Source organism: Clytia hemisphaerica, unplaced genomic scaffold, assembly GCF_902728285.1.
Source record: "Clytia hemisphaerica strain Z4C2 unplaced genomic scaffold, Clytia hemisphaerica genome assembly, whole genome shotgun sequence".
Classification (NCBI taxonomy): Eukaryota; Metazoa; Cnidaria; class Hydrozoa; order Leptothecata; family Clytiidae; genus Clytia; species Clytia hemisphaerica.
The window spans coordinates 371,661-385,841 of NW_027104464.1; the positions used below are offsets into that span (position 1 = coordinate 371,661).

Consider the following 14,181-nt stretch of genomic DNA (forward strand, 5'->3'; position numbering starts at 1 on the left):
TCTAAGAGCTGGACTAAACATTGAGTTCAGTGAAGTAGGCTAGGAGCACTTGGCAAGGTCGCCATTTCGAAAGAATGAAAATCCAATCAGCTATTTAGCAAAAGAGTAACATGGAATTGAAAAATGTAATTAGGAATGAGAAACCAACATGAAAAACAAAATGGCAATACCCTTTTTCAAAAAAAAGTATTGCCAAAACCATTTTCAAATTTTCTAAAGCATTTGGATTCTGGTGGACTGTTTTACCACTTTCCTCGCTACCCAATCTATCAAAAACCTGAATTTGACCATGGGCTAGTGTTCGATGTGTCATACAATTTTTAACCCGATAAAATGGCTAGTAATATTTGTGTAATAAGGTAATAGTGAACAACAATTATGCAATAATGACTTTTAATTGGATTTTTTGGTTTTCTTCTATCTTTCGTTTGGAGGTTTCTAAAGAGGTATTACGGTTAAAGGTACGTGCCAAGGATAAGTCCTCTTTTGAATGATACTTGAACTTAAAAAAGGTCAATTTGCCCACAGCCTTTTCAGCTGTGCTCGGTGGTCAGAAAGATACTTTTTATTGTTTGTTTTTTTCGCTGCAATTAATTTTTGCCGATCTCACAGATTTTGATGACCTCATCTGCTGTAAGAAAGTGATGGAAATGTGGACGAGAATGTCAAAATACACGACGAGGGGTTCACCTAAGCAAGATTTGGCACAGGGAACTTGCCGCTTGTCAGGGTTTCTTTTTTAGGCTCTGAAGATATCTAACAGGGTCAAAAATTTACTTATTTTCAAGCGAAAATTTTGGTTCTTTAACACAATTTTCAGGGTGAAAACTAGAATTTCTTTTAGATTTTTCGTTCTGACAGGGTTCCAAATTTACCAAATATTCATATCTGATAGGGTCCACTTTCCAAACTCCAGCGGTACGTCCCCGTCTGCCAAGGTCAGTACTCTCTCCGGGTGCAGGGCAAGAAAGGGTTCAAGTTACGTATTTCCCTCTTATTTAGCTTTCTAGTATTTTTTACTGAAAAGAATTTTATTCAATATCTCAAAAATACTTTTCGTCTAATAACCTATTCTTTGTATTTTTATATTCTTCCCTATTTTTTTTTACAAACTTTATAACTTTCTATATTTGTTTTCTTCTTTTGATTTTTTCATCAAAAAAAATTTCATAGGGTTTCATTGAGAGTTGAGATGTATATTTTTGATAATTTTTATCATTTTGATGTTAAGTAAACTAGAGGAATGTTTAGACTGTTTCAACGAAATTTAACAGTGCTTTAGATATCGCTTTATTTACCCCCTGGTTATGTATTAATTTTGGAATTATACTGTTATAAATTGCTCTTTGTTACGGGGGGAGATCTCTCTATCATTTTTGACTTTTGTCATCATATTTTATGAGAGTCTAGTATTGGTTTCTTGGTGATGCTTTAATCTGTTTGAATGATCTGGTTTGGACAAGACGATGTACAGTTTTCAACAAGTAATATACATACATATTTGTGCATACAGTATAAATCTGAAACGAACCTAGCGAACGCAAACTTTATTTACCAAAAAGTGCCGTTTTAAAGGTCTAAAAAAGAAATTTGCTACGAAATCATCGTTCAAAGACGCCTTTTGGGTGCTTTTTTGCTATAATAATCAGCTGCTTGGGGGGCGAAATTCGAATCAAAGAGAATATTTTACTAGACAAACTCAAACCCAGTCCCTTAGTTTGCTTCTTTATGATTCTGATAGCGCTCCCGAAAAAAGGTATACCCTTATCAGTAGCCAGTGCCTTCCCACAAACCAAATTTTTTCTTTGTTTTATTAAATCGCGATAAAAAAGTGGTTTTCGTCTAACAGGCTACCTTATCAGTAAAATCAAAAAGTGGTGCAAATAGATCTGCGTACGAGATTGTTTACTAGGCTCTCTACCCTTGATGGGAACTAAGTGTTAGCTCGAATTATAGAAAATTCGAATAATAGAGTCAACTTTAAATATCTATTTTTTTCTGGCTATTCCAACCCTCATTTTATGTTACTAGCCAATCAATACTTTTGCAAAAAAAGACGGATAAATATTAAATGATCGGTTTATAATTAGGTGCTTAAATCCTGCTGTGGTATATTCTCCTCTATTGCTCACTTCTAAAAGCTTGATATCATTTTATCCCAATGTTGATACGCTTATAAATATATCCGTACTTTTAAATTCAAGTACTTCTAAAATGTAAACGCTATAGTGGAGTAGGCATTTCATTGGTTCGATTTTTCTTTGATGTCATTACAGTGGAGTATCCATAAGTCGAACACGGGGAACACAAAATTGTTTGAGATTAAGATATTTCAAGATATGGAGCATGTTTATAAGGCATTGTTAAGTGAAGGGACCATAAACCTAAGGAATTAGGGAGACATTCGAGTTGTTGTTTGAGGCTCAAATTAAATAGACTCAACAACTGTTTAGGAATTTCTTTTATGTCATATGATTTATGTAAGCCAAATTGTCCATTTTTATGAAAGCTGGTAAAGAGGTTGAAGATCATATTTTCCATGAATATGAAATGATTATATGCGTTTTACAGTAATACCTTATCGGGGAAAAGTGACGAAATTTTGGACAAGTGACGAATATTTTCCCCGACGAAAATTTTCCCCGATAAGGTATCGACTTTCTGCCTTCTCTTTCCTCAGAAAATCGACTGTCTAAAGCCAATGTGATGCCTTCTTTTGACGTCAACACAATGACTTGTTCTATCTTTTTGAAGCAAGGATTATAAACTGCCGACTTTCCGTGGATCTTCTACCGTCTCACACATTGAAAGGAGTTTCCTTTACAACGCCGTACTCTCTAGGCTAGACTTTCCATCGCTAACTTCATGACAGATAAAGTTTTTTGATTGGCTTAAATTTATACACGGTTCTCTATATCTTTTTTTGTCTCTTTCATTCAGATTATGAACCAATCGGACTCGTATATCACTTGGGTGAACAGTCAACTGGGTAAACGAGACAACAGTCGTCACGTGAAAGATCTTTCCAAAGATATGAGGGATGGTGTGGTCTTCTTGCAGCTGGTTGAAGTCATTAGTAAGTTTAAAAGTTTATCCAGTCAGCACACAACCCTGTTTCAATGTTCCTGCAAGGTGTTTAGAACGCTTAACTTTAAAGGGGGAAAGTGACGAAATTTTCCCTGCCGAAAACCCTTTCTGCTCAACTTCAAGGGAACTGTGACAAAGATTTTCCAAAAAGTTACTAAATTTTTCCTGATTTAAAACCCTATTCGGACTAGGGGGGGGGGGCTCTTTCTGTTCGGAGGTCAAACTATTGGCAACAGCTCCTGAAATCATAGAGCTTTTGCCTTGAAATTTTCTGTAAATTCCTAACTTTTATTTAGCTTCAAAAAAAAAAAAATTTGACACCTAAAAATTTTCACACCTTGAGTATGATGATATTTCTGACAGTAAGGTGTCACAAAAAATGATACTTTTCCAATACAAATTTTTTTTTAATGTCAAATATATCGTTTAAACCGTAATTTATTGAATATTTAGGATAAAATAAGCATTTTAAACTCAGGCAACTTTTTTCTAAAGCTTTTGTTAGAATACAATAGCTATTTATAAGAACAAAGGAAATTTTTGGTTTTTGCTCACTTTGGGCATGATGAGTGACGTCATCGAAAATTCCTTTTGTCAAAAGTTACCTTACGTGACAAAGATCTTGTGTGCCAAATTTCATCCGAAAAGACCCACTAGATCAAAAGTTAAGGGGTGGTACAGGAAAAGCCCCCCCCCCCCCCTAGTTCTGAACCGCCCCTAAAAGCCTAGGTTGAATAGGGTTTTAAATTTTACCGCCGACAAAAACTTTAACCGACTAAGTTTTCCTCTCAAAGGTATTATATTGACATTTATATTTTGGGATATTTGTGCCAGCCCAGTGCTAAAACTGTCTATTGCCATAAAAGCTAAAATAAACTTACTTCACAGGACTGTAACTTTTTGGACCTACCCCGGTGGAGGTCCTATAAATTAACCTTTGTCCGTTCGTCTGTTCGTTCGTTCGTTCGTTCGTTTGTTATTAGCTTTCCTCATGATTGGCTCGTTAGTTTTTTCTGATTTTTTGCACAAAGATGCATAACTATAAACCCTCGAATGTGACGGAGCCCGATTTTCAAAAAAAAATTTTTTGGGCAAATTTGGGCCAAAAAACGGCTAAAAAACGGGTTTTTTGGACTTTGTGAAAAATTAGGTCGTTAATTTTTTCTGATTTTTTGCATGAAAGTAGGGTACCATCGTAGGTAAAAGATGGCTTAAGCGAATTTTTGCAAAAAAAATTTATTGGCTCAAAAAACGCATGTTTATCTATAAGAATCACTATTAATAAGCATACATCAATGTTCTTAGTCAAATTACTCAATTTTTTTATGAGATTTTTGCTCAGGAGGGCTTACTTTTAAAGAATATGTGTTTCGACATGAAATTTTGGTTGCTTGGCGTGTTTTTATAAAATAACTGGCCAAATTCGATATTTTTTTATAAGCACATTATCAATTACTTAGGTATTAGCTTTTCTCGAGATTGGCTCTTTCATTCTTTACGATTTTTTGAACAAAGATGCATAACTATAAACCCTCGAATGTGACGGAGCCCGATTTTCAAAAGAGATTTTGGGCAAATTTGGGCCAAAAAACGGCTAAGAAATGGGTTTTTTGGACTTTGTGAAAAATTGGATCATTAATTTTTTCTGATTTTTTGCAGGAAAGTAAGGTACCATCATAGGTAAAATACGGTTCAAGCAGATTTTTGCAAAAAAATTGTAGTTGGCTCAAAAAACATCATAGGTAAAACACGGTTCAAGCAGATTTTTGCAAAAAAATTGTAGTTGGCTCAAAAAACGCATGTTTATCTATAAGAATCACTATTAATAAGCATACATCAATGTTCTTAGTCAAATTACTAAATTTTTTTTATGAGATAGATGTTTTTTTTGCTCACGAGGGCTTACTTTTAAAGAATATATGTGTTTAGACATGTTTTTATAGAAAAGCTGGCCAAATTCGATAATTTTTTATAAGCACACTATCAATTACTTAGGTATTAGCTTTTCTCGAGATTGGCTCTTTTATTCTTTATGATTTTTTGCACAAAGATGCATAACTATAAACCCTCGAATGTGACGGAGCTCGATTCTTGGAGAAAAAAATTTGGGGTAAATTTCAGCCAAAAAGAGATGTTTTTTTGCTCTCGAAGTCTTGAATATGAAAGAATATTTCAAGAGCATGAAATTTTGGTTTCTAAACGTGTTTTTTTATAAGAAACAAACGACTAATTTTAATAGATCGTCACTATTTGTGTTCTGAATGATTGTTTAATGGTCACGCTTATGTAGATATCAATTATATATGTGTTAAATGCATAACCAGGTAGGTCCATAAAAGTATCACTTGTTATCTAAGAAAAATACGGAAAACCTAAGCACATATTAAAAAAATTGTTCAAATATTTTATAAAATGTCATGTCAAAAATCTTCTTTTTTTACCCTACTTCATTTTTCAATTTTTCAAAAGTTTTTAACTTTTTACATTAGACACGACACGCTATAGAAAAAATTGGAACGTGCTCAGATTAGTAGGATAAAAAGTTAAACTCGTGTTAAAATATCTTTCCAACGGTGTATAACGTTTTGATATATCGGAGCTGGAAAAGTGTTAAAAAAGGTTTGTCTTTTGAGACAGTGTTCAATAAGGTATATAAAAGGCAAAGTTTCACTCTGGGGATGGTGAATTTACATAACCACTCACTAATGGTGTCATTGTATTTCACTTTCGTACGTAGGCGATTCAGAGCAGCAAATATTGGATCATTCACAACTTTCCATCAACGATATGCGATACAACTTGAACAACGTTTTACAATTCTTGTCCAACAACAATGTCAGGGTTCACCACATCTTACCAAAAGGTCAGTATTTGTGATAGACAGTTGTATGACCTTTGTACTAAATTTAAGGTCAATAGCTGGTCTTAACTTTTTTTTAAGATCTTATAAGAAAGATGAGAGTCAATAATACCGGGGAATCATCCATGCCTTCTTAAATACTCAAAAACTTTCCTTAGGTAGTATATAAGATTGCTTTAACAGTATTCATGATATGCATCACTGGAGAGTCTTCCGAGAAAGTTTTCAACCCAATACGTCACTTAAATAATAGAACAAGTGCATACCATGAATAGGTTACGTTACGTTACGTTACGTTATGAACGCTAAAATATAGACGTGTTGTGTTTTACTGGTATGACATCGGCACGTTAACATTGTTCTTATTTCCCATACAAAGTCTCACATGTCACTTTTAGAAATCATCGAGGGAAATCTAAAGACCACCATGAGATTGATCCTCGCCCTTGCCGCCCATTTCAAACCAGATTCCTTTAACTATAACGCCCTAAACAATAACACGAGTACGCCCTTAAAGACGAACACAAGTACGCCCGTCAGTAAAAGCACGAAGAAGAAATCTATGCAAAGAGCACCATCACTCGTTTCGCTTGCTTCAGAAGCGGCCGCTTCACTAGCTGAAGCGAGCAAAAATGCGTCGAAAGGCGGGTCGACTTCAAGAAGTAGCAGAATCAGGTATGTGATTAAATAAAACGACCTAAAAGAATTAAAATTTGCCTCTTAACCTTTCCAACACGCAACATTTTTTGAAAAATGTGTAAATTTCCAACTTTTTTTTTTGAAATCTAAAATTTCAAATTGGTATAAAAGTTCAGTTGTAACTTTAGAGTTAGACAATGATTTCGGTACCGTAAAAACCTTTCTAAAAACCTTTCTAAAAGCGGTTTATGTCCTTTTAAATCAAGTGGCTAGGAGTTATAGTCTGGGACTCGGTATTTTGGCGAATTCAATATGTCTATAAACGTCTGCCGGGTCTGAAAGTGTTAACACTTTATTTGACGCCGGATGCAGAAATTTCTTAGAGCTCCTTTTTTCCCTTCTACAAACCGTGAAGATTTTATGGCGCATTTTTTCCCGCTCAAAAAAAATTCTTTAAAATGAAATGTGAGTGGATTTGTGTGTTAAAAATTTCATTTGAGTTGATTTTATTTTGAGAGTTTGTTGTTGCTTAATAAATTGTTTTCTCGCTACGCAAGTTTCTGCGTAGCTAGGCCCGGTATCTATAAGGCTGGAAAACCGGATTCTTTTCAAATTTCAATCAAATATACCACGTGGGCTAACATCAATCAAAGCTCACGCCATAAACTGATATAATGTAAAACTTTTATGAGTTGGTTCAAAAATATTTCACAGCTGGATATAGACTAAAATATTTTTCCTGCTACAGGTAGAGAATGAACACTTTTTTTTATAAGAAAGTTTTTTCCTTCTGTCACTAAAAGCAATTTTTGGAAAAACTTTTCAGGGAAATAAATACTTTTGGAAAACATTCTAGGGCTTTTTTTCAATCAATCCATATTTTTAGCTATAAAAGTATGAAATATTTGTGACCATCTATAGTAGTTATCCACAGATATTACTTTCCCAGATATTCGAGGTCTTTCAGAATTTGACGTAATCTTAAATTTTCGTATAAGAACATTTTTACTTCAAAACCAAAAAATTTTTTTTACAAACAATGAATTTTCCTTGTAGTTATATCAATATCATATAGCTATAATATCAATTTTCATAAAAATTCAAACATCACTTTTATATTCAAACACATCATTCAACGACAGGTTTTTCTATAATTCTCTCTTCGTCTCCGCATACGGATTAACTGTTAAAATTCCTTAAAACTTTCTCACTTACATATAAAAAAACTTTTTTAAGACTAAATTTTTATTCAAACTGTTTTAAAAGCTTCATTGATGGGATTAGAGGGAGCTATATTTTGATGATGGGACAAATTTATGTTTCATATTTTGAAATGTTATAAGTTATAATCATAAAATATTTTGGTTATTGGTAATTCATTAATGTATTTTTATTTGGCAACTTCTTCTCGTTTCGGACATCAATTTCAAAGGTAATTCACTAGCATTGGGAAGGGCGCTTTGAAATGCTACTCAGATAATCAGCTACTCCAAAATTCTATACTTCTAGCCAAAAAAGAAATGGTTAATTTAAAATTGTTTAGTCCGCCGCTCAAAGTGATAATAGGTATTTCCGTTCGCCGCAAAATAGGTTTTAAGTCTTTAAAAACAAATTCAGGTATTTTATAAGGGTAAGAGCAAATTAAAGAAAATCCCAGCCCTATTTTTCAGAAATGACTCGAAAAATGCTGAATTTGTACCTCATTTCAACCTCATTTGTACCTCATTTCAACCTCATTTCGACCTCATTTCAACCTCATTTCAACCTCATTTCAACCTCATTTCAACCTCATTTCAGCCAATAAGAGAATAAAGGAAGCATGAAAACAATGTAAAATCGTTAAGTCTGAAAATTATGAAAAAATAAGAACAGTGATTCTCAGCCAAAATTTACTGGTTCATATTTCAACGCTATATTTTTCTCTATTTTTCCTATTAGGAAGCAGCAATTATTCGACAGTGTTCCACCGAAAACAAAACATGTATCTCAACGCCACCAGCAATCGTCCAATCAGTATCAAGCTTCCAAAAGCTTCACAATGCCTTCATCATCTTATCACAATCGGTCAGAATCAACACCCCCACCCTTTGAACGCCCAAAAACCTTAAGGGGTGAAAGTTGCAGCGCCCAAACTCGCCCTAAATCATTAAGACTTGAAAACACTCAAATTCCCGACTTACCGAAAAATGTCTTCAAACCGATTCGGAATGGTAGAATTTCCGTAACGGAATTTCCAACGGATGGATCAGAAATTAAAACGAAAATCTCAACTGAAGCTTCATCAACAAACATTGAAAATGTAAAAAGGGCCTTACTACTAGAAGATAATATATTACCTTCATCAAAAAGTACAGATATTGATATTGTGAGAAGGACTCTATTAAAAGAAGATCATACTTGTTTTTCATTGACAAGTCATGACAATGTAAAACGGACTTTAATACCAAACAGTGAATCTGAAGGAAGCGAGGTGCAAGATGAATTGACCGGTTTACACGATGACCTTCTCGAAGAATTGAGTGATGCAAAAGATGTCCTGCAACAGCTTCAAACCGTCGTAAGAATCTTCATAGAAAATGTTTTCCCAGCTGGTACACAACGTTGTTTCAACGTTAATCTAACGTTATATGGGCGTTGTGAACGTTAGATAAACGTTGAAACAACGTTGTGTGTCAGCTGGGTTGTAAACTCTTTCTAAGCCAAACAGCACACAATGTTGTTTCAACGTATAACTAGAATTCAACATGAATGTTATGGCCGTGAGATTGACGTTACTCAGACGTTTTAGTGTCATATGATTACTTATTTTTCCTCCTAATTAGCGATTAGTGATTTGAAGCATTTGGTTTAGAATGGGTTAGGCCGTTTTGAAAGCCTTTAGCAAAAATCATGTCTGAAAATCAGCGATTCAATTCTGGTGATTCTGTTTAGAATAAAATCATACTTTAGATGATCGAGGACCTGGCACAAAACTTAAAGTTCCAAAATATTGAGCTATGTTTATAAACCACTATTTAAACCAATTAAAAGATAATGTCTACAGAATAATACAACCCTTTTATATTACTCCATTACAGTATAATACAATGCAGGCAGGTCCTTTTATATTACTCCATATCATATTTTATGCAGTTGATGAACGGACGAACATCGGAAGAAATGTTGGGATTAGAATCTCCGCGTGATGAAAGTTTCCAAGAACAATTGGTAAGTTCATTCATGATGTGCGGTGGCAAGTTGAAATTTGAAAAAGTTTCTTCTGGTGGAACATTAATAAATCCTTTTAATTCAATCAGAAAGATGCCAAGAATTTTGGTCAATTACTTTAAAAACTTTTTCGGGTAAAACTTTCTGTCGCGGGAAAACGCCTTTGTTAATTTTTTGAAAATCTTTGCTATCGTGGGTCTAATTAAATCGCTACTTCAACGGACTAGTATGTACACTACCAGTAATTTCTCCGTACAATAGCCTATTCGATCGATACGCTGATAACTATTGTCATTCTTTTACTTTTCTTTTCAGGTGGTGAAAAATATTATGTTAGAACAGATTGAGAATGAATGTGCTGATTTAAGGGTAAGAAAATGAATGTTTCTTGTTTTCCCTCTGAGGATACAGTGTTAATTTTATAAATTACCAAATAACCACGTGATCAACTTTTTATTCAGACACTTTCCGCCAAATACTTTAATCCATTCACCAAACTCAGACCCCCAATTGTGTTCTGGTCTGTAAAATATCAACTAGACAAGGTGGCTGAACCAAAATTTTACAGATCATTAGGTTCTATTGCATAAGAACTCGTAGTAAAAAAGTCACTTTCAGTATTTTTGAAAATTATTAATTTTATGACTCTCCTTTCAGCATCAATTGAACGAATATAAAGAAATCAATATGCGACTAACGAATGAAAAGGTACCCTGGTTTTCTCATAACATTTCCAGTTAGGTTATCAATCTCTTGAACTTGAAGATCTTTTCTTCGAATTTGTAAAGAGATGATTTGGAGGGAGTAAAGCCCTCCCATAAGCGGCGGGTGTATTGGTTTGTCAGGGTACCAATTTTTTTCCTTTAGGGAATCTCAACTTGCAATAACAGGAAAATAGACCATCATCTCATATATTCGTATATTTCATAGTTTTGAAATAATTTCCTATCCATTCCCTATCCATCTGTTCATGAAGCTTTTGAAGTTCTTCTCGGTTATTACGTTCACTAACCTTGGTTCCTACTCTCTTTATATTTTCATAGCATGGTGTTGAACTCCGTTTCTCACAACAAGAACAACTCATCTTATCGCTGAAATCGAAACTTTTAGAACACGAACAACCTAACGTAAAGAAACAAAGTGAACAACAGCTACAAGCATTGCTAAGCGAGAAAAATAACGAAGTTCAATTGCTGTATGATGAGTTGAATAAGCGAGACACAATCATTGAAAAACATAAAAACGAATTGGACTCGATGAGTAATGATATTGTCAACAAAAAGCGCTCAGAGGTAGGAATTCTTTAGGAGTGACAACACGAAAACGTTAATAACAGATAACAGATCATCCATTCTACTATCTACCTCTAAAGCTAGAAGTCGATTATTTTGTGTAATCAGAACCTGCTCAGAGATTTATGATTCCCGTTTCATTTTAAGGAAAAATTAGGAGCAGAAGAACTAAAGTTCGATTTATCAGAGAAAAATTGAAGAGAAATTTTTCTCGACATCAGAAAATTGTCGCCATATAAAATGAGTTTCAACCAGCGATTTGCGTGATTGCGTGAACAAATAAGGTTTTCTGTCCAAGTTTATCTGGTATCCGATGGTGGATTGGCGGCCGTCCACGCTAAAGCTCCAAAGGAGCGGGCAAACTTTTTTTGAGCTTAAGCTTGAAAATCCTCAGGTCATTCGATGCAAAATCCGTGACGGTGTTGATAATTCCATAATTGGATGTTGAAAATTCTCCCGACCTTCAGAGCGTGTCGGATGAAAATTCTACATCAAGTGCCAGATACGTTCAAGCTCCAATCAACATGAGTTAACTCTATACATTTATTTTATTTCTTCACAGGCTAGCTTGTATGCCAAACTCGAATCTAGCGAGTCTATGGTCAGCTCTTTACAACTGCAGCTTCGTGAAGCCACGGAAAACCTTCATCTCCAAGGCAATAATACCCAACAGCAACGTAGCAACGATTTTCGTGTCCCTCAACATGAAACTGACCCAAATACCACGAAATTACAAGATGCTAAAGTACATCGAATTAAACAAAAGGTCAGATCTGCTTCAAAATCTTTTCATATATACCATCTCCAATACTAACGGAAATTTAAAATTAATCATCCTTCTAACGGATGATGGGCGTAAGTGACATTCCAATACACAGATTTCTGTAAAGCCCAAAGATCTAGATAGAGTGCTTCGGCTGAGAGTGCGCCGTGGTTATGTAGGAAATCCTACCTAGGTCACGTAATATTACAATAGAATTCCTGCGCTTGACCGATCAGAAGCTTCGTGGGTCCCCTAGAAGTCTTTTGCGATGCTTGGAAAGCTTATAGCACGACATCTAGCCTACAGAAATCTCTGGATACACTCCTATACAGCAATTCTTTTCGACTGGGTGAAGTGTCAAGATCCGTACGGAGATTATAGGGGGGGGGGGTTTTCAGGGGTCTTAAATACCGTCATACCGACAAAATTTTGGGTCAAATACCGTAATACCGTCGGCGAAGGAAGCCTAATACCGATACCGATATTATATTTATGTTTCTTTCGAAAATAATGAATTTTCAGTTATCAAATCTATTGTGTAGTAACAAATTAGAAACTGTACAAACAAGTCTTGTACTTTATGAGGCCCCCCAGTGAACCCTCAATTCAGGTATTCACGCACAAATTTTTGCCAATTCACCTATTCACGCGCAAAAAAAAACCATTTTCACGTTCACGCACCAATTTTGCTTTTACATCTTTGGTTAAACGATTGTGACCTTATTGGGCTAAATTTAACCTTTTTATGCATTATGGTCTCTTTTAAACAGATTGACCTATTCTTATACCAAACATATATACCAATATATAAAGTTTTTTGCTACTTTTGTGACCTTATTCTCGATATCGTCGACTTTTTAAGAGAGAAGGTGAATTCTAAAGTTTAACCCCCTATCGGGGGAAAGAAAATAAATGGAAATAAGAACGGGAGCGAAGCGAGCGCGAAAATTTTTCGACAATTTTCGCTCTCCTTTGTTATTGAAAAACGGCCCTAATACGCTATTGTTAGCCAAGTATGCCTTGTTTGGTCACACAATTTTTGATTTTATTTAACACTGACCATTTGTTGGCAGAAATATGCATCATGATGTTAACTATTTTTTAATCGTTCGATGCTGCACAAGATATTTTTAGAACTCCCTACTTTTACTAATTATTGAAGGAGTAAATACCGCCTTTACTGTCTCTGCAGTATCAGTGTATTGTATTGTAGTAGCAATATAAATAAGTGAATACAGATAGACGACCATATCATTTTAGTGCTGACGGAGAAAATTTTATCTAGACTCATTCGATTTGTTGGATGCAGTATTTGCATTACAAATTTGTCATTAAAAAAATGCGCCCGCAGAAAAAAAACGAAAATATTTGTTTAGATATCGTAAAGTTTCACTTATTTTGAATAACCTCACCATGACAATAAGTCAATAGGACATCCAAGATTGTGCGAGCGAAGCGAGCAAGAAAATTTTACTGATTAAAATAGTGGAATAGACTTTTCTGCATGAAACTCATGAAGAAACTAAAAGGTTAATACCGAAATACCGTTTTTTATTGATAAAAATATCGAAATACCGACAAAAAACAGGCAATTTACCGAAACCGGTAGAAAATGAAATACCGTAATCCCGTCGTTTTTTTCTCGTAATACCGATTTACCGGGGGTAAAAAGGCTCAATACCGTCATACCGTAAAAGTGAAAACCCCCCCCTTATAGATGACGAAAGTTTAGACTTTTTCATAGTGTGTCAAGTGGCCCAGCTCTAAGAATACTTTGTATCTTACATTTTTAAGAACTCTTATTCCATATATTATACAGATTACAAGAGAGCATCACAATCTATCGACCACGTTGAAGAATATTAAAGGGAATTTCCCAAGTGACGATCCAGTTCAGCACGCATTCCAGAGCATCGAACACGTGAGTTAACATTAACTTTATAAAAGTTAAAACTAAAACCAAATCTGCAGTACAAACCTATCTAACATATTCATGATATGCACCACTGGAGAGTCTTCTGAGAACTTTTAAAATTTTCCACCCAATACGCCACTTAAAAAATAGAAAAAGTGACGTATTGGGTGAAATTCTCAGAATACTCTCCAGTGGTGCATATCATGAATACAACTAATTCTTGATATGCGTAAGTCAAGATTATGTCATTTTCCCTATCGGAAACACCCGAAAACACCGGAAGACTGTTACTAAAAGTAACAACACAGGGGTCAAATTCCGGTGTTTTTGGGTGTTTCCTATATATGAAAAATGACGCAATCTTGACTTAAGCATATCAAGAATACCATTGAAGTCTTTGAAAACCTTTAAACAAAAT

At 34.7% G+C, this 14,181-nt stretch overlaps 1 protein-coding gene across 4 annotated transcripts in view; it reads left to right on the forward strand.

Moving 5' to 3' along the window:
• The window catches only part of LOC136821139 (dixin-like), a 67,847-nt gene that overhangs the window by 46,801 nt on the left and 6,865 nt on the right, over nt 1-14,181 (forward strand). For 3 of the 4 annotated variants that reach the window (XM_067077364.1, XM_067077366.1, XM_067077365.1), the window contains exons 2-11: nt 2,941-3,076; nt 5,825-5,950; nt 6,346-6,622; nt 8,525-9,143; nt 9,719-9,793; nt 10,109-10,162; nt 10,451-10,501; nt 10,837-11,085; nt 11,648-11,851; nt 13,668-13,769. In XM_067077364.1, the coding sequence (XP_066933465.1) occupies nt 2,941-3,076; nt 5,825-5,950; nt 6,346-6,622; nt 8,525-9,143; nt 9,719-9,793; nt 10,109-10,162; nt 10,451-10,501; nt 10,837-11,085; nt 11,648-11,851; nt 13,668-13,769 (1,893 nt within the window). Of the gene's footprint in view, nt 1-1,355; nt 1,485-2,940; nt 3,077-5,824; nt 5,951-6,345; nt 6,623-8,524; nt 9,144-9,718; nt 9,794-10,108; nt 10,163-10,450; nt 10,502-10,836; nt 11,086-11,647; nt 11,852-13,667; nt 13,770-14,181 lie in introns of those variants that run through there. The other variant, XM_067077367.1, reaches the window with a different exon arrangement.